The sequence below is a fragment of the Polypterus senegalus genome, chromosome 17 (assembly GCF_016835505.1).
Source record: "Polypterus senegalus isolate Bchr_013 chromosome 17, ASM1683550v1, whole genome shotgun sequence".
Classification (NCBI taxonomy): Eukaryota; Metazoa; Chordata; class Cladistia; order Polypteriformes; family Polypteridae; genus Polypterus; species Polypterus senegalus.
In genome coordinates this window covers 37,978,130-38,005,687 of record NC_053170.1, presented here as the reverse complement: position 1 = coordinate 38,005,687, position 27,558 = coordinate 37,978,130, and the positions used below count along the sequence as shown (strand labels likewise).

At 35.8% G+C, this 27,558-nt stretch overlaps 1 protein-coding gene across 6 annotated transcripts in view; it reads right to left on the bottom strand.

The window, feature by feature from the left end:
- thrap3a (thyroid hormone receptor associated protein 3a) overlaps positions 1 to 27,558 on the bottom strand; it is a 65,535-nt gene that overhangs the window by 25,729 nt on the left and 12,248 nt on the right. For 4 of the 6 annotated variants that reach the window (XR_005631141.1, XR_005631140.1, XM_039740477.1 and 1 more), the window contains exons 2-7: positions 24,408 to 24,577; positions 14,280 to 15,206; positions 10,260 to 11,057; positions 9,698 to 9,870; positions 3,664 to 3,775; positions 2,145 to 2,229 (exon numbers count right to left, since the gene is read on the bottom strand). Coding sequence is in view for 4 of the 6 variants with exons in the window: in XM_039740477.1 (XP_039596411.1) it covers positions 2,145 to 2,229; positions 3,664 to 3,775; positions 9,698 to 9,870; positions 10,260 to 11,057; positions 14,280 to 15,206; positions 24,408 to 24,541 (2,229 nt within the window). In the remaining 2 variants the exon portion in view is untranslated. Of the gene's footprint in view, positions 1 to 2,144; positions 2,230 to 3,663; positions 3,776 to 9,697; positions 9,871 to 10,259; positions 11,058 to 14,279; positions 15,207 to 16,341; positions 16,602 to 24,407; positions 24,578 to 27,558 lie in introns of those variants that run through there. The other 2 variants (XM_039740476.1, XM_039740475.1) reach the window with 2 other exon arrangements.

The window sequence follows — 27,558 nt, the reverse complement described above, 5'->3', positions numbered from 1 at the left end:
TGAACAAAAGAGAAAACTAACACTGCAATAGTTTGCGCTATAGTGCTAGGAACCGCTCGGTAAAAACACTTTTTTAATGAGTTTTAAGCACAGGGAAAAAAAAATTTACATTTGAAAAATTCGTAATTTAATAAATCACCAAGAAAAGTAACATTGCAACAATGCTCGCTATGAACCGATCGCTGTAAACAGAACTGAAAACAAAAACAAGCCTGTTCTACCTTATGCGTCCAGCCTTCCCTATCTCGCTTGCTCTCTCTTTAGTGTGTGCGTGTGTCTCTTTCGCGAGCCTGGCGCGCCTGTGTGTGTGTGTGTGTGCCTCTGTCTTGCGTGCCTCTGTGTGTGTGTGTGTGTGTGTGTCTGTCTCTCGGGCGCGCGCCTGTGTGTGTGTGTCGCACTCTCTCGCTCGCTGCACAGGAAATTCACAGGGAGAGACTGAACATATACAAACCTAAAGGAAAACTGGCTTGTTCGTATACCAAGTATGTGTTTGTGAACCGAGGTTCCACTGTATATACATATATATAATATTTACACATATACATAAATATACATACATACACACAAACACACACACACACACGTATTTTTCTATATGCATATTTCATTTGGGGAACAATCAAATACAATGGAAGCATTGCACATAACCCCACAAATATGGCACTTTTTGAAAGTTCAACTGTTCTCAGGATGTTGCCAAAACATGTCTTAAATGATTTACTAAACAACAGTAATAATAAAGAAATAAGTAATTTAAAAGAAAACTTTCATGTACTCCAAAACAGATCAGCAAGTAGTGGATAAAGACAGTTTGTGCATAAGTCAAAAATATGAAAAACAATACAAATGTTTTAAGCAGCACTCTGTAATGAAGTAATGTAGTCCATCAAAATTATATACAATTCTGTATTCTGATAACTAATTTTACTGAAAAGTCAGCGACAAGAAAAAAAAAAAAAAAACTTCTACTCTGTAACTTCAATGGGAACAAGAAATATGAAAAGATTACCTTTTCATTTATGCAAATTTAAAACAAAACCCACCAAATTCCAAAAAAAAATATTTGACCAAAAAGTGTTTTAAAGCTGATCATGAGTAAAATATGTGTTTACAGTACTTTTTATATAAAGTGGGCAGTAGTATCCTATGACCGTTCTTGACCATCAAAACTTTTACCATAATGAAAACTGAATGAATCACCATCACAACTCTCAGAATCCTGAAAGAAATATATTTGCCTGACACTGAAGCCATGCCTTCTTACATGACAGATGTGTGTGTTGGCAGGACAGGAGTGTGGTATGTGTTTTAGAAAAAACATGCATTCAAGATAAGTTTAGTTTTGATCAATGAAACATTCCATTTAAAAATAATTTTCTGGCAATTGTTTTAATTTTACACTATTCCACAGTAGAAATTAGGATGAGATAGTTAAACTCTAGCTCAAGGAAGTAATAAAACACAAACATATCCTATGAATTTATGTACAGATCTTATGTTTGAGGAAAAAAAAAATACTATGCAAGAGGAAACCAATCATTTTAAAATTAATTATAAATCAAGGAATATGGCAATGCTCTACTGTGTATGTGTCCTATCAGTCAACTTTGAGCTTGTAACAAAACACCATAAAGATATTAAGACATATGTAACAAGATATATAAACAAAATGTTCTCAAATTCACAACTATTGATATGAGTAAAAACTTGATGAACGACTGTCCTCTTTCTCACTCTCTCTTTTTTTTTTCTTTTTTTTTATTTAACATGCCTTGGCATATTAATGGAAATGATTAGTAGGAAACTATACATATAGTCAGTTGGTTTAAAACAATACTTACAATAAAAACGACATGATTCCTCTGTCAGCTTCGATACTCTGGTCAAAGTTCTTTCCATTTTTCCCCTCAAGCTCACCTCAAATGACTTGGTGGTCATTCATGTACCACATTATAACCATATCAAATGTTGAGGGTATATTTAAATAAAATAAACAGACTGTCGCTCATTTTTTTAGAATAATGCACATCCTTTGAAAGAAAAACACAAACTTAAGATAGAAGGGTACTTCTAAGTGGAGACTTGGAATAATGTGTTTGCTCCCGAAACACTATTTCAAACATCTCATTAAAACTTCTGGTCACCTTGTAGCTGTCTTCCCTGGAGCTTTTCACTTCCTCATAATGATGCGAGTGCTTCATAAATGCACTGGGAGAAACATCAATTCTCCTATAAAACAAAAGAATAAAATTAATGAAAAAATGAAAAAGTACTTTCCTGAAAATATTAAGTAATTTAACAAGTTCTGATTACTCCAATTTCAAAAGCACTCTTACCATTCATGGGTATTTAAGACCTGCAATACGAAATGAAAAAGGTAGCACAGTTTGAATACTGGGTGACTAAGCTAGATAAGTAAAGAACATTTTTGATCTCTGGGGGAAAAAAAAATGTAACAAGTTCTTCAAGTTAGAGATGCTTTTATCTGTGGCACCTCTGCACGATAATCAACATATGCAGTTTTTATGTCTGGAAAACATTTGTACTTAAATCACTTATAGATCTGTACATAGACAACATCTTTGCATCCTACGAACAATTACACTCCAAATTTAACTTTACAGAAACACATTTCTTTCACTACCTCCAAATTAGAAACTTTGCTAAACAAAACCTGCCCAATTTTTCTCACCTTCCAGAAAAATTACTGATTAGTCTTGAGGACTCAAAACAGCATTTCTGTAGTATATACACTTTAAAATCCCTCTCTTTCAAAAGTTCCCAGAGTACAGTGGTAAAAGGATCTCTCACTTAACATTTCAGAAAAGGAGTGGGAAGGCAGCAATGCACAGAATTCACTCTAGCTCCATATGTGCAAAGCATACAATTATTCAACTGAAAATTATCTATCGAGCACATCTGTCTTATTTAAAATTGTCCAACATGTTTTCAGGGCATGATCCAGCCTGTGAACACTGCAATCAAGTTCCAGCCTCATTGGGCTATATGGTCTGGGTGAGCACTAATTTAAACACCATTTTGGACCAAAATCTTTAAGTGCCTTTCAGACAGCCTTGGTGTCACAATCCCTCCTAATCCACTAACAGCTGTGTTTGGTGTACTTCCAGATAGGCTTAAAGTGGAGAAGCAATTTAAATTGTATTTACTTCACTATTGGCACATAAACCTAGTTTTGTAAAATTTGACTTGCTTGTATAGAATGTTATTTGATTTTAATAAATGCAATACAATGTTTAAAAAAATTATGAAATTATATACAAAATAGTTTGGTCATATTGTAGAAATTTCACCCCATGGTTGACACATTTCCAGCGATAGACTAGTGTTTCCATAGAACAGCTTGTTCCTTTACAGTTCTGACAAATTAGGATCAGGCTACACAGGACTCTCAACTAGATAGGAATGGACTGACTTTAATGTATAGTAAAGAAGGTGGTAAAAAATTTCACAAACATTATTTGAGAATAGATTGTATATAAAAAAAACAAAAAACAGATTGCCTGTGTAACGTAATACTATGGATTTCAAGGGCACATATATGTATATTCCCAAACTCATTTAACCGCGTATGCAGGTTTAAATCTGAATATAGGCAAGTAAAGTGGGAAGAAACTGAAGATGCCTGTATATGGTGTAATGTACCTGTGAATTTCTGGACTCTTCTTTTGTTTACTTGTTTCTTTATCAGCAGCTCTTCTCTGATACATTCCAAAACGTTCATTTAAAGTCATTCTTGATGTCTCAAAATGTCGTGCTAGATGGTCAGAGAAAAAAAATGAAAAAAAATCAAGAAAATATTAAGTCTGCACAGAAAGATTTGAGAGTAACAATTCTATGCTATTAAAGAGATTTAAAATAAATGAAAATGAGGCTGGTTTATGTATTTTCTGTAATATTTTATTGTAAACACACCACCTAGCTTTCCAGTTAATTCTGAAGGCAACCGTATATACTTTATAAAATATATATATTTTTTTTTTACTTTTGTTTCTTAGAAATATTAATCTTTCTTTATATTTATTTTTTTGAAGAGAAATGGGTTTAAATGCACAGTGGCGGTATTTGGATCAAATGCTACCAAATCATAAATGCTTTTAATATCCAGCATAAACACCAAACATAACTAAACATGGCCATTACATGCAATTTCTATAAAGTACTGGTGAAATACTACAACACTGTGGAATTCTGAATAGTTTCAAAATAATGGAGAAAAGTAGTCACTTTGCTGTTTGGTAATATCAGGTTTCCAACATTGAAAATGGACCAGAGAAAAACAAAGCAAATATCTGTCTAAAGAGATGACAATCAAATGCCTCCTAAAGACAAAGACAATGTACGCCCATCTCTAAGGAGTTTGATAACCCTTGGACAACAGTTGCAAACATCAGAAAGTTTCCAAGTCCATGGGAGTCTAGCCAACCTCCTTGTACATGGACGCAAGAGGAAAATCAACCTTAGAGTGGGCAGAAGAAAAGTGAGAATAGTAGACAAAAACCCAAGGAGAATTTCCAAAGAGATAAAAGTTGGACTCTAAGATCAAGGTTCATCAGTGTTTGATCATATCATCTGTCACTTTTTGAGTGATTGCGGCTCAATGGTAGACTTATGAAGATTCCACTGCTGAAAGAAAAACATAAAAAACCCAGACTTTAATTTGCTAAAATGCATGTTTGACAAGCCACAACCCTTTGGAGAGATGAGACAAAACAGGAACTTTCTGGCAAGTCACATCAGCTCTCTGTCCACTGATGTAAAATCAAGCTAGACCATGAAACATGGAAGAGGCTAAGTTATGTTTAGAGGTTGCTTTGCTGCGTCTGACACTGCGCAGGGAAAATTAAATCAACGCTATCAAGACAATCTGGAGTGAAACGTACTGCCTAGTGTCAGAAAGGAATATCTCAGTCATAGGTCACGGAACTTCCAACAGGACATTGACCAAAAATACACAGCTAAAAGCACCGAAGAATGGCCAAGAACAAAACGTTTGGACTATTCAAAAGTGGCCTTTTACAAACCCAATATCTACAGAAAGAACTGAAACATGTAGTCTGGAGATGGCACCCCAGAAACCTGATACAGCTAGAGCAGTCTGCTGAGAAAGAGTGTGCTAAACAACCTGGTGACCAGTCTAGAAGTCTCACTGAGGGTTAAAGGATTTGCTTGTTTGCAGAGAATGCCTCTGAAAGTTGTGCAACAAAATATTATTTTAAGGGTCTCATTATTTTTGTCCATAATATTTTCATTTATATTATTATTTTAAACATTTTATTTAAATAAAACAAAGTCTGATTTTTGTTTATATGTATGTAATCTTATGTTCCTTTTTTGATTCGGGTTAGGTTAGGTACATTATTATCCCAGAGGGAAATCTGTTTGCAGCAGGAAAGTACAAAAACAGAAGACATTGTTACAGAGATCTAACAGATTAAAAACGACACATTTGACAACCAATGTTATGGCATAAACAAACACTCAAGATTAGTACAAAGAAGAGCAATTACTACAGTATTCTTACTAGTAACAGAATTTAAAATGCTTATACCTGAAAGAATAAAATAGTTCTTAAACCTGTTACTCTTTACCTTTGGAAACCTAAATCTACTCTTTACCTTTGGAAACCTAAATCTGTAGCTGGAGTGCAACAGCTGGAATTTAGAGGAAAGAGGATGGCTACTATCTGACAGAACTGAGTTGGTTTTCTTTCTAACCTTACCCCACGGCAAGTACTTAATACGGTTCAAAACTGCACAAACTATCCATAAGCAGCGTTTACAAGCAATCTTGCTTCATGTACTGCACTGTCTTGTGCTATGTTGTCAACTCAGTGAGGCTATAGTGTCACAGTTTTCACTTTTTTCTCTCCAAAAATAAAAAAACACACACACACACACACACATATATATATACATATTAATATACGTTAAAGGCTGCTTGACATTTGGACTACAGCGTCATTTTATACTACACTGCTCTTTATGTAAAGCCTATTTGATTCGTACTATTAACAAGACAGGCTCACGATGACAAATCTTTTGTCAAGCAATAAAATATTTTACAATATGGTACACTCCCAGGATCAATTAAGAGACTCCTTCAGCCATTTTGCTGTACTCAATTCTTAAGACCCTTTGTTGATTACCATGTGTGCATCCTCCAGTTCAATTTCTGCTCTCTGTTTTACACAGCTTGAAATCCAAGGCAAACTTACGAGCTGTGCTGGTTTGTAGGTGCTGAGTTTATAATGGAAGAGTCAAATATGGACCTTGCATGCCAAAACATCATTGTTAATTTTTAAAAGGGAACCCGTTAACAACCAGTCCTCTTCACCAATAACATTTTTCTATGGGTAAGACTGTTAATACTGGTTAAATACTAGTATAATTAAATCGGTTAAATGATTCACAGTAAATACATCACGTACAATTAGAACTGCCTAAATAAAAAAATTACCATACAGCCAAATGTTTACTTGCCTATCACTATGTTGAGAACTATGTGGTCTCGGCTATCAGTCATTTCATCAACAATAATCTTTGCCATGAATCTTTCAAGGAATGGCGTCCATATGATGTTCAAAGACATGGGGCAAATGAGCATGCTAGAGACTGCTCTCATTTTCTGGCACTGTGTCTCCTTGTTTACACTGCTTAATAAAGAAAGGATGCATCTTTGTCATTTTTTCAAGCATGGACACAAACTGGCATCTTGCATCTGACTATTCTGTGGTTTCCTCTGTTACCTGAAAGGGAACACTTTTTGATCTTAATTTCTCCTTGTTTTTGAGATGGGTTTTAGATTTGACGTGGACATTGCAAGTATCTTTTCGTGTCCAGTCTATGGTATGCTGGCAAAACTTGCAGAAACATTGTCCAGATTCATAAAAGTCACCGGGATATTGCTGTGCCCTAAGTTTTGCAGTTAAGCTCATGTTTGAGTTTTTTGACGTAGTTAGGGTATCTGATACTGCTCACTTCAACATTTCTGTCTTATGCAGCTAGCTAATTTGCGTGCCTTTAACGAGAAAACATACAAGAAACACACTCACAAACAGATAGAGGCATGGCTGGATTTCCACAAAGAGTTGTGTTTGCTTCAAAAACAACAAACTAGAAAATAGTATCTGAACAATTTCAGATTATTCAATCATTTAATTTGTTGGGAAGTTTTGTAACAGTCACCCCTTCAGTCTCTAAATTCCACACATTTCTGTTTTTTAAATCTAAAATCCGTTTTTAAGCATTAATTCTGTGATTCCATCTATGTTTTCCGGATCGCAGAATCATAGGGCCTTATAAAAGTAGAGTTTGCAACATGTTTTCAGTTAGAGTCAAAACCAATCTTTACATACATAATGCATAAATAAAACCCTTTTCTGGGAAATCCATCTTTACATTATAGAATGCCCCTTTTTAAAAGAAAAATAAGGAGTCAATTCAAATGGGGTCTATTATAAACAACAAATAATGGTTAATGGATATTCATTCAGAAGTATAAACAACTACTAAAACCAAGAAAAGCATATGCTCACCTAAGAGGGAAAACAAACACTTGGACAGGAATACAAAGTAGCAGTTGCTGCAATTAATTAATTTAGTTAACCATGCAAAGGCAGGAAGAGCTGAAGTCTAAATGGAGCCCTAAGCAGAAGAGTTTCCCTCGCTGTCCAGAACATGTGTCCCTTAATGCCTGGGGTGTGCGCTCCTCAACTTACCTCAACAATTCAAGTAAGAGGACAGTGCAATAGGCAGTCGCCTATGCTGCCTAACTGATTGACCGGTTCTGCGTAAAGGACCATTACACAAGTCAATACAAAGAATTTCAAGAGGGTATCTCATTTCAAATTACAGCACTGGGGCCTCCTTCGCTTCCTTGCTTTTAAAACTGTCACAACCAAGAGGTGCTATAGTGTAATACTTTATTACGTGCAATTTTAAATTTATATTTCATCACATTTATAATATAATGTAAGGTGCTATAACTTTTCAGTGCTCAACTACATTAACAGTAGCATAACTCCTTTGTAGGCTTATAAACTTCCAGCTTTGCTTCAGAGCATGTGTTTAGTATGCAAGGGCAAATTTACAGGCCAACATGCTAGTCTTTCTTGTAAAAAATATGTAAGTTACAAAGGTACTAAAGTTTATTTACACAAAAATGCAACATTCATGGTTTACATTTATGCATAGCCTTTAAATTTGTTAGTAGTCAGTCTGTGCGTGACTTTTATGAAGAACTGTTTACCAAAGACCACATTAATGTTCTATTTACTCACATGTTTAATGTTTGTTTTAAAATGTGTACATTGTTTACAAATAAATGCAATACTTATTCAACTAAAATTTAATTACATTTGTAACATTTCATTGTACTACTTCAGTAACACTACTTGTTTTCATTAATGTAAAAAAACTTGACTGGATTTAAACTTACTTTTTATTGTTTATAGAACTTTAACTAAATACCTGAAGTATTTCTATTTGTTTTCATCAATGTAAAGATTTTAATGCATATAGACTTTCAATTTAAGTTTTCTATTGAGTTGTATACTATATTAAATTGGATATGGAAAACAGTATTGGATTTCAATATTTTTCCTGCATTTTATTAAATACTGAAGTTTTGCTATCATGATAACCCTAATGCATACTCTTTACCAATAATCAAAATGCAAAATAAAATAACACAGCAATGCAATTCAAAAGACCATTATCATCACTAATTCATTGAGGTTTGTTCGCGATTCTAGATATAATTTTGTCCTTCTTCTGTTCCTGACATTGGACTTTCTTGCTAAAGGTCACAATAGGTAAATCAGAAGAAAGACATATACCACTAACAAAAACTTTTTAGATATCTTTATTTTTAAAATTACAATAGGCAACAATACAATATGATGGCTAGGGCATTAGACTAGGGCTCTCACCGAGACCCTGTGCAAGTTACTTAACCTGCCTGTGCTCCAACTGTCACTTTAGCTATTGAAGGCTGCTGGTTAGCCACAACTAACCTGATGAGGACAGATGGGCCCATTTTACCTAATGGTAAGGACAGGAAACTTGGAAGCAGCCTTAGAGAACTGCTCCTTTCACAGTTAAGCAGATCCAGCAATACTAGGAAGCTAAACATGGTACTCTAGCATGGTAACACCACCACCAATAAAAGAAAAAACCCTGCAGATAAAACAAAGATCGAAGCGGAGCAGTAAGGAAAGATGTACTGTGGAACCTTGAAGGGAAAGCCCCATAAATTATGGAAAAACTGGTTTATTGTTACCCAAAGGTCTGTCAATATGCATTTGATATTAGAAAACACATTGGACATTTTGGCATTGTAAAGATACAGTATTAAATCCAGTAGCATTCTTCAGTTAAAATAATGTTTACTTTGAAAACACCATGCTATTCTGTGACAAATTAAAATACTCACCCAACTCCATAAGGAAATGGCTACATTTGTCAGAAATATACTGTATGTTTAAATTAATAATTCCACTTCAAAGCTCACAAACTCAGTACAGTTGTAAGCAAATACAGATGTACGTTGAGCCTTGTCTTTGGCATGTCCACAAAGCAATCAAATGAATCAATTTTTGTCAATCCAGCTGGCACTGGTGTATTCCTTAACAACTGAAAAAGGGAATCTGAATTCAAATAGCCTACGGGCTGGTTACCTTTTACATGATGAACAATATTGACAATGTGCTGTGCAAAAACTTCTGAAGGACTCCTTCGTGACTGAGATGTCTCAATATGCTGAAAGATGGAACGGAATTCCTGGTCTTTTTTGCTTGGGTGCACAAGATCACGCGAGATCAGGCGTTCACTTGATATAACCCCTGATCCACTGAAAAACAAAAGGGGCAGTGAAGGCAATAATAAATAAATAAATATACACACACACACACACCAAGTCAGGTATACAGAATTGATGCCCAACACGTACACTTAACAGTTTATAGTAGTAGCTGCTTTTTAATATTAATAAAACAAAAAATGACTGTCACTACAAATAATTTTCTTTATTTAATAAATTTCCTTCTTTAAGAAGGCATACTAGAATTAAACATACTGTTGCATTTTATGACCAAAGGGGCACACAGTAGATGTGAAAATAGTGTGCATTTATGAATAAATTCATCAGTTTGTAAAATTCCAAAACAATCGCTAATGATAAACACAACTTACTTTGCACATAAGGCCAAATATATGATAAAAAATAGTTAAATGTCTAACCTTGGATATTCTTCAAGAAATGTGTTCACTTTGAAATTGACCTCAGCTTCACGGTAGCCAGATGAAGATGGCCCAGTTTCTGTAGGGCTATCTTGCTTTCTAGCCACATTCTTCTCTCTCTCTCTGTTCTCAGATGTCTTTTTAACAGGAGGAGGAGAAGGAGGAGGAGGAGGAGGAGGACTTAGCCCTGGTTTTTCTTTATATCGAGATGATTTTGGGCCCTCGTTTGGAGAAACACTGCGGTAGGCACTGGGTTCTGCCTTCTTCGATGGTGCTGCTACTTCTGCTGGTGCCGATGCCGTCACCCTGTTGTCCTTCCTGTTCCTATAAAGGTCATCTTCAACATCATAATCATCATCATCATCATCTTTCCTAAACTCCTCTGAAGATGGGAAATAATCTAACTCATCCCACCGTTCATCAAATATGTCATGATCTTTAATGGTATTGACAGTTATTTTGCTCGTATATTTAGGCTCATCCTCATACTCTCGCTCCTTTTGGTTTCTAACTTTATATCTCTTTTCTTGCTCCCCAGATGGATCTGGGGAGCCAGTTTGTGACCCCTCAAGGAACCCTGCAGCAGAGCTCTTTTCGAACTCATTGCCTTGTTTGTATTTTCCTTTCTCACTTTTGCTGCAGTACTCAGACTTGAGGCTACTATAGGCTGCCATCCTCTGTGAGGGGCTTGCCTTCTCACTTTTTTTATCCCTCTCTAGTTCTGTTGCTTTTTGTTCTTTGTCTCTTCCATTTTCCCATTTCTGCAACAGAGTTTTACTCTTCTGATCTTCCAAGTACCTGTTTAATTAAATAAAAAAAAAAATGTTCTCTGAAACTTGTGCTTAAATGGAAACTTGTCAGAAGTCTGCCTCCCTAAATTGTGTTAAAAAAATGATTACAATGCACGTTCTAGTGTTCGAACTGGTTTAAAAAAAAAAAAAAAAAAAAAACAACTTAAAAGACCAGAATACAAAAACAACCCGAGAAGACTATAACCAACAAAACTACCAAAACAGAAGCAATAATGAACTTTACAGTTTGTAAAATAATCAATTTATAGGAATAATACAAAAAGAGACACAGAAACCAAGATAGGCTCAGAAATAAAGCAGTTAAGTGTCAACTGGTAAGACTGCAAAGGGAAGCTGAATGAAAGGATAAATTCAATTCATTCAAGCATATCAATATTCATTATGAGATTCATTCCACTCCAACTCAGTCATCAAGGAGGTACTTGAGCTGAAACTTTTAAGATCAGATTTCCTTCCTGATTCCCATCTCCTTTAGTCCCTCCATTTACAACATGCAAAGAAGTGAGTGTAAATTTAAGAGCACGAACTGAGTTGTTTCAGAGAAGTTTAGTGAGGTTGTGCTACTTAGGAGGAGAGATGGCTCACCTGTGATTGCATAGACTCATACTTCTAAAGGAGTCTCCCTTGCATCCTGTGAGTATGAGAGCAAAATATGGTGGATGGAAACAAAAAATGAAACAAAGTTGAAAAGAATGGAGATAATGACCAGATGGCTATGTGGAGTTTTACAGTGAGAGGAGAAAAAGAATGTGGAGTTAATGGGAAAGCATGGAGGCAGTAGCAGTTAGTTTGGGCATGTGAAGCAAAGAGCAGAGGATAAATACATGAAAGGTCCACCAGCAAGAGGTAGGAGTGTATGATGCCATACGGACGCCAAAGGAGACAATATTTGGAGGATATGAAAAGAATGGGTCTCACCCCCAAGGATTCCCAGGACTCTATAGAGTGGAGGAAAAAGATTTGAAAAGGGGCAATGAGCTAACATGGTAAACCTAAAAGATGACTGTTAAACCAGTGTTAACTATAAGATGCATTTTATTTTTATGGTCTACTCGCATTGGTTAAAACTGAGTCAAAGTTACTTTCAAGTATGGAGCTTATAAGCAAATCCGAACAAACAAAGTATAGTTTTTGGCAAATCTAAGTGAATGATCAGAGGATGATCTGTCTGAATACCGAGATCTGCTCCTAGATCTTGGGCTTCCAGACCTTCTTTTGGGTGACCTAGATCGAGATCTTCCTCTCCTAGGACTTTGCTGATGCTGCGGTCGGTAATTCTGCCAATTAGACCGATAATTACCATACCTGCCACCACCTCCTCTATTGAAACGACCACGCGGATAAAATCCTCTGTCACGTCCACGAAAGTAGAATGGCAATTCTATAGCCTTGGTTGTACCCACTACTCGCATTGGTTAAAACCGAGTCAAAGTTACTTTCAAGTATGGAGCTTATAAGCAAATACGAACAAACTAAGTATAGTTTATGGCAAATCTAAGTTTTTAAAAAATTTCAAGGATTTCCTGAATGATGTTTATGAGCCTGTTACAACAGAAACATGAAATAAACAGTGCTTACACCAAAACACTGTGGACAATGTTATCTTTTAATATATACGTTTACGGCAGAGGCTAATGGATTCACTAACTGGATGACAATGGCTTATAAAATGCAACATAAGACATTTAGTTTCTATGTGGATGTCAATAAAACGTTTGGAAAGGAAAAAATTCAAGGTCCAGGCAGAAACTACCTTCAGCGGTTTCAGATTTTTATAATACTTAGTGCACTTTCACTTTGACCACACTTCTAAACAAATGATAAAGACATGCAAAGGACAAAAGCAAAACTTTAATTTGATGGTAAAAAATGATGGGGAGATGTCTGTGACAAACATCATTAGGTGAAAAACATGCAAGAAAAGTTGTTCTCATAGTATAGGCAGAAAAGTCACATAAAAGAAGTGCATGGGGGTCAGCGTTATAATGCTATAATTCTTGTGTATCATGATGTTGATAAATGAGCCGATGAAGGACTTTTCTTCTTCTCACCAAGTGGCTACATTTAGATCATTCCTCATCAACACTGCTACACATTCTATTCCCACATATTTACAGCCAATCACTAAGTTCTCACTTGTGGTTCGTCTATAATAATTTTTCTGTTTTCGTTGTCTCTGCACTCCCTCTAGTGGCACAGAGAAAAATTATACATCCCAAGTGTAGGTACTTAGTGTTTTGGATGAAAAAATGCAGCCAGTCTACTGATAATGAAATGTTTTTCTATGCTAAAGAATTTCAATTCTCTAGAATTCAATGGACCACTTCAACACTTATGCATTAATAACCTATTCAGACAGTTTACATTCTGGCTTTATATATTAAGCTTTTAGTTCATATTATTTTAGGTAGTTTTATTAACGAGAGTATTTGAAGGAATTCGATTTACAGATCTGCTCACTAATCAATTTCTGTTATTAGAATTTTTTTTTTTTTTACAGGTTCAGTTTCAGATTTTCTCTAAGAGAAATAAATATGGTCTTTGCAGATATAACTGTGCTAAAATGTTCAATTTTGTTATGTCTGTGAAATATGGGTCTGTCAAGGAGCATTCTGAACTGTATTAAAACTCCTTTAAAATTAGAATTAACCATATATGCCAATATTATCGAGAAATAACTGTGGTTAATGGCCTTGTAAAAATCTATATTTGTGTATCACCACATAAAAGCCGCTGAAGAAAATTGTTATTTATCCACTTGTACAAAATAAAGTATCCTTTGCAAAATCAATTCAAAAAACATCCTTCTAAAGTAGTTTTTAAACTAATCTAATGCTACAACAAAAACATAAAAAGACATTAGCATTTAAAAAAGAATCTGAAAAACAAAGAACTATTTGCAATTGTCAAATAACTTTGCAAATCAAAAATGAAATAAATTAGATAGGATGTTTCAAGGAAATCCTCCTAAACCAGTCGATATATATTTTTTTTCTATTTACCAGCTTTCATGGTGGCATTAACTCGCACTCAGCCCCAGGAATCAACTGGCATCTGTAATAAAATAATTGGGGAACCGCAAGAGACACAGGAAATTGTTTATAAATAAAATGACAATTCTGAGTAAATAATATCTGAAAACCAAATTTATATTTAGGATCTCAGGAAAACACACATATATAAATTAGTTTTTTAAGAAAATGCTTACTTTTTAAAAGTTGTTGGAACCGGTGGATCATCATCTGTCCGGTTACTTTCTTTTGAAAAAAAACCAAAGGCTGAAAATGGACCAGATGGGCTCTTTTCTGGTGGACTCTTATTGGAAGGGCTTATTCCAGAACCCTGCCAATTGCTGCGCATTACTGGACTTTGTGCAGAAGCATTAGACTTAGAAGGGCTTAAAGAGCTTTTTAGCCCTGGACTTGATCGTTTAATCGCCACAGACTGAAGTGAAGGACTTGGATGTTCTGATACAGAAGCACTTTGACTAACAACTACTGCAGAACGTACTGCAGGACTAGCACGTTTTGGACTTGCGTCATATGATGTAAGGCCTTGCCATCCAGCTGAGTGCATCTCAGGTACTTTTTCATTCTTGGAATCAGTAGAGGACATGGTCTCCTCTTTATTACTAGATCCCTGTGCCTCTTTGGATGTAGAGACTGATCCTCTGCTCCCTTTTCTTTCTTTAGTTGTTTTACGTTTTGAAGATTCTGATCTGCTGTGCCTAGAGGAGGAACGAGAATCTGAAGATGATGATCTTCTGGATCTTCGTGAATGAGCAGAGGATGATCTGTCTGAATACCGAGATCTGCTCCTAGATCTTGGGCTTCCAGACCTTCTTTTGGGTGACCTAGATCGAGATCTTCCTCTCCTAGGACTTTGCTGATGCTGTTGCTGCGGTCGGTAATTCTGCCAATTAGACCGATAATTACCATACCCGCCACCACCTCCTCCACCACCTCCTCTATTGAAACGACCACGCGGATAAAATCCTCTGCCACGTCCACGAAAGTAGAATGGCCTTCTATAGCCTCTGTTGTACCCTCGAAATTCACGGTTGTTCTGATATTCCCGAGTGTAGTTCCTTTCCCTGTTATGAGCTGGGGAATGGGATCTTGAACGAGACCTGGAACTGGGAAAATAAATTTATATTATGTCTTCCATCACTGAAGATACAAGGACATTGCTTTACAAGAGTACACAGTAACAAGCTCAGCATTTTTGCTAAAGCCAATAAAATTATCTGTATTCAATTTCAATTCAAATTTAACTGTCACAAAAATGTGTCACATTCTTGAGGAGTTTCAAACACTCATTTTCAAATATCCTGGAATGACAGACTTTATTTTGCTATATTAACTATCGTTGAAAGTATACTGTGTAAAGTATTTCAAAGTATTTGCAATAAATAGTATTGTAACAAGCACTAAAAATTTCAGATTTGTCAACCTCAATGCATTATATAGTATTGCCACAAGGGGTCACCAGTGTACTGTAACATGATTTAGCAAGAAAATAAAAATTATTTTACAGAAAAAGTATACATACAAATCATCTTATTATAGTTGATATATTCTCAATGGAAATCTCATTAAATAAAATAAGCAAAATAATATGAAATACACAGAATAACCCATCATTACTTACCCTGTTTAATTATCACATAATGCAAAAGAAACAAAAATCAAAAACTGAGTCCAGTATGTTAACTTCAAATAATACAAATAAGGAATTATAAAAGTAACCAGTCTGTTGGTAAATTTACACCTTGTGTAAACCTCCTAGAAGGCAGGTTAACACACTGAATTAGGAGGCGACTTCATTTGCTTTAGTAACAGTAGACAAAAACGATTTATGCAGCACTGTAAAACTAAACAAGTTAAAAAAAATCCTACATGGAAAACATGGATGAAAACTGACTAATTCAAAGTGAGTGGCATCAGCACAAAAAAAATGCTGAAACATAGTTTAACTGAAATTTGCGTATTTCTCAAGAGTTTAAAATATTAAAAAACTATTCTCACTATGTTTCCTATTTTTCAAAAGACATTGTTGTGGGGACCAAAAACAAACTAATTCACCTTAATCTTAGACTTTAAGATACTAAAAAAAACAAAAACAACTTTCTTTCTATAAATATTAATAACATATAACATAAACCCAATTATAAATCCAGTTCAGAGCTGTATCAGAGAAACATGTCAAACAGTGTTTTTTCTTCAGGAGTATTTCTTTCCTTAATTAACAAAATACATTTTAGTACTCACCCCGTTCGTTTTTTCATTGGGACAAGCTGAAAATTTAGAAACCACTACACAGTACATAGCATACTCTGCAAAGCTGAAAATGAATCTGCATCTCTTATGCAAGTTCTGTTACAAAGAGGCGGTCACATGGGGCCATATGGGAAAAATTTCTTCTTATTCCCCCAGAAGCGTGGAAAGCTCCAGCTGCCAATTACTACAAAGACTGCCCAGCTTTAGTTTTCATATAAATACCCAACCTGTCTGCTCATCGCCTGAAGTTTTTTTTTTTTTTTAAACAGGACACATTAAAAGAAAGAAAATTACAAAACAAAAACATATTTACTTGTACTCTAAACACTTCAATAAAAGAAAAACGTGCAATAAGAATCTTCCAAAAGATAATACACTTATGCACATATACACTTACAATATTTTTCATCCACACCATATATAATTTTCAACTTTTGAGAAAAAGGGCCCTGTTATCCTTGCCAAGTAAAAAAACTCAAATCCATTGTAAATTTAACATAAGTCTCCTTAAAGGATTATGTAATTACAGTTTGCGACAAAACCATATGATCCCATTTATAAACGTTGAACAGTTCTTTATAAGATAATGCTATATTTAAGAATGTTTGCAGTTTAACATTTATCAATATTTTGGGGAAATACACATTCATAGTTTAAAATGTACTATTAATTTTACATTCTAAAATTATGCAGCATAATATAGCAGTACCTGTTGACAGTGATTAAAAAAAAACAAAAAACACTGTATTGGCACCAAGGACATATTTATTTAAAAACAACTGAACATACATATCTTCTTATTCAGTACAGATAAGTATGATGATATAATCCATTAAACTGACTGAATTAAATTTGTTACAATGGCCAGCTGTAATGGGTCTTTCACAATCTGTTCTATAGAAGCTGAATTTTGTGCAACAAAATTTTCCAGCTAATTCACTCAGGAAATTAGGAAAAACCATCCAGATCCAAGAATATTTTAAGTTATCTGTAAGCTTAAAGTTTTAACTATCTCCAAAGCTGGCTCACTAACAGTGCATCAAAGCTAACCTTTGAAAAACCGTTCACACTTGAACCTTCCAAATAAATTTGACCAAACTGGTACAAGGCACTGCACATAGTTTATGACCATTTGAAGCCTAAAGCAAAGTCAGGACTCCATTTACAAGACACGTACTACAAAAAATAACATACTGCCTCGTTTGCTGGAAATAATAGAAAAAAATCATAACTCAGATAAGTACCTGCCCTTCCTGAAGAAGGTTGTGCTAAAAAAGATTTTGATTAATAAAACAGCAACACTGTCAGGAATGTCACTGTTGAAAATAAATCATCTGTTAAGTCTACAGATCAGAATCCGATTTCCAGTATACACAGTGTAAAGCAAAAATGTATGTGTCTAGTTACAACACAATAATAGATAACCATTTTGCTTTCAATTTTCCAGGAAAAATTAAAATAGTAATAGACCTTTATTTATAAGCACTTTTTCTCATGCTGAAAGCTCTTTATAATTATAAATCCATAGTACAGCCAGTAAAATTTTTTTTCCCTGAAACAAACATATAAAGAATTTTCAGATAATAATAAAGCTATCGAAAGTACTACATCTATTAACAGGTAAGCTTACATATTTGTAATAACACTAAAGTTTTACAAATTTAACACATTTAACCAGTTGCCAATAGGTTACTGCAATTTAATAAAAAAATAACTTTTATGTACTGAGGCAGATCACAACAGCATAGAATAAACATCACCTTCTGACAGTGCATGTCATAAAACACATAAAGCATGTTCTCTTCCAAATACACTTAACACACACAAGTAACACATGAAACAATTAGTATTATAACACAAAAATCACTTTAACATACACAAATGCAGAAGGAATTTAGGACCAAGTAGGATTACAAGGTCATTCAGTGTAAAAAAGCAACATTAATACATTTGTGCAAAATTGAAACATGACATTTCATGAGCAACAGTCACCTTTCAGAACACTAAAAGCCTTTAAGTGTTTGAAAAGAAAAAAAAAAAGTGTAATTGATTTTATTCTAGTATTTAGTATCTGAAGCAAACTCTATTGACTTTTAATTCAGCAATAATTTATTTCTCTTCCTAGCCAACACACAATAATGTAAAAATAGGTTTGTAAGGAGTTGTCAAAATAATGGGGAACCTTTAATTATCCCCTTATATGGGAAATTTCAACATAGAGTCAAGTATAGGAACACAGGTTCACAGATACCGTCTGGTTTTAACCTTAGAACATCAAAACACCAAACAAAAAAAGCATGTTTATACTACAGTCAAAATAGAATTAATAATATAAATCACTTAACTTTTTATTTTATAAATCACATTACAATAAGACAGACCTGTGTCAATCAATGACAAAATCAGTACTACTTCCCATACATTTGTTTTAAGTCAAATGAATCAGAACACACTTTCCCCTCCTAATTCAGAGAGCTATGTAAAAAGAAAACTCAATATGATGTAGTCCTGTCATAAATACTTACACATCAAAAATATTAACGAAGGCCAGCTTGTTTTTTATATGGACAAGATTATAAAATTCTAGTCAAATTCTGGAAAAACTTTTCACTATTACACAAAAATCTGACAGACAGATAACTTTATTAATCCCAAGGGGAAATTCACAATTTTATAATATTGTCTTCTGTGTTTGGTTCACAATATACGTCCATTTCAGTGTGTCAGTGACAGCAATACATCTTAGAATGTTACTAATATTATGCATAACTTTGGAGGCATGTTTTTGTCTCTGCTCTTTTGCTTTATGGAGAAAGGTCCATCTGCAGACCTGCGAAGCTCCACAACCAAATGGACTGAATATTTTTATCACCTGTTTTACTTAACTTCAGTTAGATAACCCTCCCATAACCCTAATCTTAGCCATAGTGTAACCAGGCATATCATATAACATCACTGACATGTAATGCAAAGAAATAACCTCCTCAACAGAGTACAGAGTACAGCTCTGCAGATAGACTATTGATTTTATGGGGTTATTTAACCATTCTAAACCTACCACTGTAGCAAGAAATTATGGTCAATCACATATAGTTATCCTCTGCCTTATTCTTTCCTGTGAAAAGGACCAAACAAGCTACAACAGGGGTGCCCAATACGTCGACTGCGATCGACCGGTAGATTGGAAAGGTAGTGCAGGTAGATCGTGTTGCATTCTCAACATTTTTTTTTTTTTTTTAAATATATAAACGTTAGTATATATATCCTCCATATGGCATTTGTCACGTGATTGACATACAGGGTGACCAGTGTGAGATCTCTTATCTTCTAACACACTGGTCAACCCGCGAGCTATTGCAAAACTCCAGCTGTGATCTAGTTAGCCTTCCAATTTATATTGACTGAAGAAGAGATTTAAAAAAAAAAAAAAAAATTGTTTGGGGAGGGTATGGGCTGAATTTGCAATTGGAAGAGGATTTTTTTGTTTCTCACAATGTCACAATCGAAGTGCATTTGTCTGATCTGTCAATCAATCATTGCTATTCCAAAGAAGGAAAATGTGGAAGGGCACTTTCGAACCGTTTATAAAAATGACGAAACTGACTTCCTTCCGAAAAGCGATCTTAGAAAGAGAAAGCTTAGAAAGAGAAAGGACAGGGAACTAAAATCGTAGATAATCAGACAAAAGCAAAGGCAGACACACCAAAGCATCGTTCCCGGTGAGTCACTCGATCATTAAGCATAAGAAGTCCTTCCAAGATGGAGAGACGATAAAAGATGCCCTTCGTTGAGACAGATGGCTAGGGAGAAATTCCTGCTGAGATTTCAAGACCCCTGGCCGGAGAATAAGGAGTTTCTCCTTGTCATTAAACATGCAGAATACAAGCAACTTAATAACAATCAATGGCCGCTAGATTTGGCATTTCTTTTTCAGTTCTGACATCTTGAATAAGCTTAATTGATAGTTGCAAGGAAAAGAGAACTCCATGGTCAATATGATTAGCTCAGTTAATGCTTTCAAATGAAAAATACAACATCTGTCCTCAAAGCTGCAGAGCCTTGATTTGGGAAACGTCCAAAACCTCGCATCAGAGCTGGAGACACAATGGAAGGCGTGTGTGCAACTTGACAGCATTTGCTACACAGAGCAGATTGAAAATTGCCTGTCAGACTTTTGACAGATGGTTTCAAGACTCAGCTTTACTTGAGCCAATCGCTACATTTAAGTACTATCCATTTAGGGAAGATGTTGAGTGTGATTCACCTGCATCAAAAATTGCAACACTGTTTCACCTACAACTCCTCTACAGTGGAGAATGAGATTTTGACACTACCGTATGACATTCAGCTGAAGTCTGGGGCTCTTGGACAGTTTTGGAACTTACAAAGTACCCAAGCATGAGGAAATGTGCTACCTCCTTGACTGTATTATTCAGCTCTACTTATTTATGTGAGTCAGCCTTTTCCAACATGAATATTATTAAATCCAAATACTGTAGTGACCATAAATGTATTAAATTGTTATTGTGCCATAAAGGTAATTCAGTTATGCAAGGTACGACAACATATACTTTATGTATAAAAGTATACTCAGCGTACAGTCCCTGACAAAAGTCTTGTTGCTTGTGTACAAATTGACCTGAAGTGCCGCTAAAATATATTTCTAATCAAGATTTTGTTACAAGAAATGGGTCATTTCAATCCCATCAGCTTTTGTAATAATGTTTCAGTGCAAAACGAAACTGACAAAAAGTATTCTAATATTCACAGCTTGCTATAAAGCCCATTGAGTCAATTTTTGGTAAGACATAAAGTGTTGTCGCCTTGTCATATGAGCTTCACCTGTGACTAATAATGGATCAATTAGGTCTCAGATGTGTATAAAAAGAACCCCAGTACACTAGACCTTTACATCAACTGCAACTAGACCTCTACAAACATGCCTAAGATTCACCCTGAGACTAAAGTGTTGATTATCAAGAGGCTGAAGACCAAATCCACTGCTGATGTGGCAAACACCTTAAATGTGTCTCAGCGTCAAGTTCAGAGGATAAAAAAAAAGATTTGAAGAGACTGGAGACGTTTTTGACAAGCCCAGGTCAGGAAGACCCCGCAAGACAACTGCTCGAGAGGACCATTTGTTGGCTCGAAAATCCAAGGCCAGCCCATTTTCCAATGCAGCAGAGCTCCACGAGACCTGGTCACCTGAAGTCCCTGTGTCAACCAGAACAGTTTGTCGGATTCTGTCTTGAAATGGCCTCCATAGTCAAATCAGTGCCCATAAGCCAGCACTAAACAAAAGACAATTGAAAAACTGTGTGGCATTTGCCAAGACCTAGAGCCTGCTAAAAGGATGGACGCTGGAAAAGTGGCAGAAGGTGGATTTTTCAGATGAATCTTCTGTTGAATTACACCACAGTCACCGCAAATATTGCAGGAGACCTACTGGAGCCGAGATTTACCCAGAAAACAGTGAAGTTTGGTGGAGGCAAAATCATGGTCTGGGGTTACATCCAGTATGGGAGTATGCGAGGGATCTGCAGGGTGGAAGGCAACATCAATAGTCTAATATACCAAGAAATCTTAGCTACCTCTTATATTACCAACCATAAAAAAGGCCAAATTCTGCAACAGGATGGTGCTCCATCGCATACTTCTATCTCCACATCAAAGTTCCTTAAAGCGAAGAAGATCAAGATGCTCCAGGATTGGCCAGCCCAGTCACCAGACATGAACATCATTGAGCATATGTGGGGTAGGATGAAAGAGGAAGCATGGAAGACGAAACCAAAGAATATTGATGAACTCTGGGAGGCATGCAAGACTGTTTTCTTTGCTATTCCTGATGACTTCATCAATAAATTGTATGAATCCTTGCCAAACCGCATGGATGCTGTCCTTCAAGCTCATGGAAGTCATACAAGATATTAAATTTGGATAATTTGCTGACATATTTTTGGATTTGCAGTAAAGTTGTTCATTTTCTGTATAGGTGACAAAACTTTTGTCTTGCCCAAATTTGACCTTTCTGTCTTGATTTGACCTTTCTGTCTTGATTAAATGATAAATCTTTTTTCAGTGCATTAAACATCATTTGGGAGGGCTTTAGCTTTTCATATGAGCTAATGCTAACACCAGTTGATTAATTAAAAGTCAGGTTAATAGCAGGAGTTTCTACAAAATAGAGAAGCGACAAGACTTTTGTCAGGGACTGTATGTATGTATATTATTTTTAATGTAGGTAGATTATGGCACCCTGAGCTACAGGAACTTCCAACATGAAAATCAAGCCACTCTTTAGTCAAGACCATGACTTCACATTTAGATATTGTAAGCCACATCGCCTTCAAATCGTACCACTGCATCCAACATCATAGTCTGATGAGGCCAAGAGAACATTATAATGAGATATGCAAAATCACAGAAATGCAACCAATAGATTCACAATTGGGGCACTCTTCTAGTTATGACTGCACTTAAACATCTATGAAAAAAAATCATGAACAAGAGAGGAGACAAGAAACAAAAACAGAGCCAGAGATGCTTCTGTTAACAATGAAATGACAATCTCTGTTCGTCACATAGATACAGTACCTTATTGACGGTACCCACCAATGAGCCCAACAACTGCCACCATGACAGGTATGTACCACATTTTGGCCACACCTACTTGCAGGTGCCTCTGCCACATAAAATTTTAAACAGTCCAATCTGACTGCTCATCCCTTGATCTCTCCCTAGTTACAGGATAAACTCTTCCTGGGGCCATTCCTGCCAAATGTACCCCCTTCAAGTATTTCTGCCATTCTCCACCTGTGCACTTAAGTCTCTTCATTAGGACTGGTAAACGTAATTCAAAATTGAAATTAAAACATTTTTCTGGATAAGAACTCGTATAACACAAGGTTCATGGTTTATTAAAGGTTTATCTGTTACTTACACAACAACCTGTGAACATGCTAAGGGGACTTTTAACACACACATTTTTTGAGCACTTAAACACAATATGTAGAGCTGCACAATTCTTATGAGCTCTTGGCTGACACTGTCACACTGGCAGTCAGTGTGGCATAGGGGCTAAGGCAGCAAAGTGGTCAAGGCTTTGGGTTCAAACTATGCTACTGACACTGTGTGTCCACGAGCATGTCACTTGCTCGCATGTGCTCCAAATGATAAAACAAATGTATCCAATTGTATCTCAAATGTTGTTAAGTTGTCTTGGATAAAGTTGTCAGCTAAATAATAAGTAACAATCCCAAAGAAGCTACACAAAACAGAACAGGAACATTTATTGGTACCAACAATACGGTTTATTCACACAGGTCAGGAATTTTCACAAAAAATTGGGAAGTTTGAGTAATGCTGCTCATTTGTAAATCTGCACACTAACAAAATTGCTTCTCTGCTTCTTCCTTATACATGGGCATAGTATAGTGTGCTTGACTTAACATGGAATCTACTATGGACATTCATGGATTACAATGAACAAAGTTGCTTGGTCAGAGCATCTCTAATATTAATACTATCATAAAAGTCTTTATGCATTGGTTGTCTGAACACAAATATTGCAAAACTAACCAGGTTCTTGACTCCGATCTCACTAAAGAATCAGTTGAAATTGTAATCTTCATGTGATTAAATTGTGCTTCTATAATAAAGTTAATTTGCTCAATTTGAGGAGGTTAATTCTGCACTTTTGTACATAAACCACAAATCTGTTAGTACGCTGGGTTTTGAACAGCTATCAAAATTATTTTTCTGATTTCTAAGTAATTGAAGGAAATGTAAAACTTTAAAAAACAATGTTTCAAACTCAATTAAGTTGTTATAAGAAACCATTTAGATAGTGTAGAATAGGATCTTTGTCACTAGATTTGATGTCAAAAGCCCGCTGGCTCAATCCCCACCGTGTGACCCTTTTTCCACAGTTACGTAAAAAAAAAAAAAAAAAAAAAGCACTAAAATAATTTTTATTTACTCCGATCATGTTTATTCACCTAGGGTAAAAGCATAAGCAAGAAAAATATATAATCATCATCACAACATAATAAGCATACCTGTATCTGTGTTTTCTAGAACGGGATCTCGACCGACTTCTGGAATTGGATCTAGAAAAAGATCGTGAACGGGATCTGGAGGCTGATCTAGACCGGGATTTAGAAGCAGATTTAGATTTTGGTGCCAGAGACATTGCTTCGGTTGTTAGCTTCTTATATCACTGCTGATGCTGTAACACAAAATAATAAACACTTTTAAAATACAGTATAACATCTTTAAGCTGAGATAGACTTAATTAGAAAGTATGTTTAAAAATTGATGAGCGAGTCAGTTGCCAACCATTTTAATCTGTTTATACATTTAAGGGAGCACAGCATTTCTCATTAGACTTAACCAGTTGCAGGTTACTGAAGAAAAGGCTTTCAAGCCACAAGCACAGTTACATGTGAATAAAAAGGACAGCTACCTGCAACTGCCAGGTAACTTCTACTTTAGCAATGTATTACCAAGTGGCTGTAAGGCTCAAAAGTGCTGCAAGTTACCTTGCATATCTCTCTATTATAAAAAAAAAAAATCTTGGAAGGCCTGGAAGGAGACGAGACATGATTTTCTTGGAGACACTTTAACGTCCCGTGAGACAAGGCAGTGAGACAAAAGGACAGCTGCTGTACAGGCTTTTAAATGTTTGAAGTGCTGCGTGACATACAGATCACACAGCACGGCAGCAACAGCAGCAAGCCAACAGCTGATTGAGCAAAGAGGAGCTTTAAAAAAAAAAAAAAAAATGTATTTGTTTCTCATTTGTGTCACCATTTAAGGAGGGGGTTTCGGAGGGGGGACTGCATCTCTTTAGCATGCGTTCAGCCCCCATATTCACTAAGTGAGCAGCAGAGATGCAAAGTGGCTGGCACATATTGCACCCATGGGGGTGGGGGCAGGCAGAGTGAGCAGGGGGCAAAGTCCCCTAGTAACTTCATATTTAGACAGTTGGAGAAACACTAAGCAAAAATATTTCTCTGGCAGACTTATTAGCGAGGAAGACGTCCTTGTGTGTTTTTAAGGAAAAATGATAAAATAACTACTATACAAGTATATATATATTGCAAATTATATCATACACATAATTTTTATGCTTAAAGAATACTAAGGTATGCCAGTCACATGCATGCAATCATCCATGGTGGAGCCTACCTTACTTGTAGCAGCTACCTATTATTTTAATAGTTGAGGTCTTCTGCCCTAACTAGTGTCCCATTCTCAAATTGATTTGACATTTATTAGGGCTTGAACTTTGCCACTACCATTTTGCCATTAATTTAGTTTGCTTTAATTTAATAAAGTGTGAAAATCTCACTATACTTTCAGAGCAAAAAAAGCTTTCATTCTTTATGCAATTATAAAATTAGTTAGGATATAAAAATACACGATCCATGTGTGCTTTAAGAGCAAGTAGTGAGTGGCAAGATTATTTGCTCTTTTAATACAGTCCTGTACACAGCTGGAATTAAGGAATGGAGACTTTGCATTTATCCTTGAATTGTTATGAATATGGCTAAAGTTGTCCATCCATCCATCCATATATTTTCTCACCAGTGTATCTAGATTCACAAGATAGGTTCCAGTCTTGGACAGTGTGTCAAACTGGTAAACATCCAAAAATCTGTCTAAACATCATTCCAAAATATTATGTATTTACCTTATTATTTCAAAACTATCATATGGGCCAATTATACAGCTTGTAATGTTTTTAAGGTTACTGAAACATACTTAATTCCACAGGGCAAATCAGCAAACACCAATTTTCCTCTGTTGGGGTTTTTGAAACCACAGCAATGAATATTAGTATAACAATTAAAATGTGACTAAAACACAATATGACACATATCTCAAATATATTTCTCTTCTGGTTCATCCTGCTTCCTCTTCAAACTTGGTCAGGTCACGCCACAGCCCTATATCTAGCCTGAGACCATGTGACCTTTCACTTCAGCTGTGACGTGACACCAATGGGGTCATGAGAGGAGCGGGAAACGCGGTAGTCTGAAGGAGGAATAGGAATCAAAAACAGCGGCGTGGGGATGTATGGGAGGCCACAGGCAGCGTGGGGAAGGGTTTGGAAGAGGACGAATAGGAATTGAGAAATGCCGTGTGGGCTGCGTGTTGTGGGTTTGAAGAGGAAGCAGGACGAACCAGAAGAGAAATATATATGACATTATTGAATGCAAACTGATCGCTATTCAAAATTCTGAAACGATCTTCATTCCCAGAATCTCTCTCCTTCCTTCCAACACCATCTCCCTTTTAAATTTAAACGCACACAATTCCCACTCGGACTCGCCTTCTCCATGACTATCAACAAGTCCCAAGGACAAACATTTGCAAAGATTTGCGTTAAATCTACAGTACAACAACCAGTCTTCAGCCACAGTCAGGTGTAAGTGGCCATTTCTAGGGTTAGTTCTTTCGACTCATTATCTGTCGTCTCCAGCAAAACACCTATTCACAACTGCTTCTTTCAAGAAGTATTTCTTTCTTCTTGATTTCTGAATTCCTGTCTCACCGTTTTCCGTTCCTGTTCTTACACTGCCGTATGCTAAGGCGGGCGTTGGCTAGTTTGCTATAACAGCGAATAAGATTTCATTTAGAAATACTTCAATGACAAATTTTGCAGTAATAGACAGACAAAGAATAAAAGCATCTAATCACTTATCGGGGACTGAACACAACATAAAGACTACCATATAGGAATTCTTAAATAATCTTAAATTGCCACATTTGATTTCACAAGGCTAACCTTAAAGTTATGACAGATTTTTAAAGGCTGGAACAATTTGGAAACCTATGGAACCAGGTGTGCTAACATTTGAAATATGAAATAATGTGACTAGTCCATAAAATACTACTTCAGAGTTGTTAACATGCAAATGTATCCTTTGTGTATTAATGCAAACCATCAGTCTCAAAACATGTAATGTCACAAACCTGACAAAGTGAATTTTCTGACAAACCTTGTCTAAAAACTGCACTGTTACACAAGAATTTGTGTATTATCTTGGAAATCAAGTATTTCACGACAGTGATAAAAATAACATTTGAAGTTTTTTTTTTGTTTTTAAGTTACCAGAGAGAAAATGAATACGAATGCATTTATGTACACATACTGAGATAAATCAGGTAGTCCACGATGATCATGTCTTTCTTTATAGACCC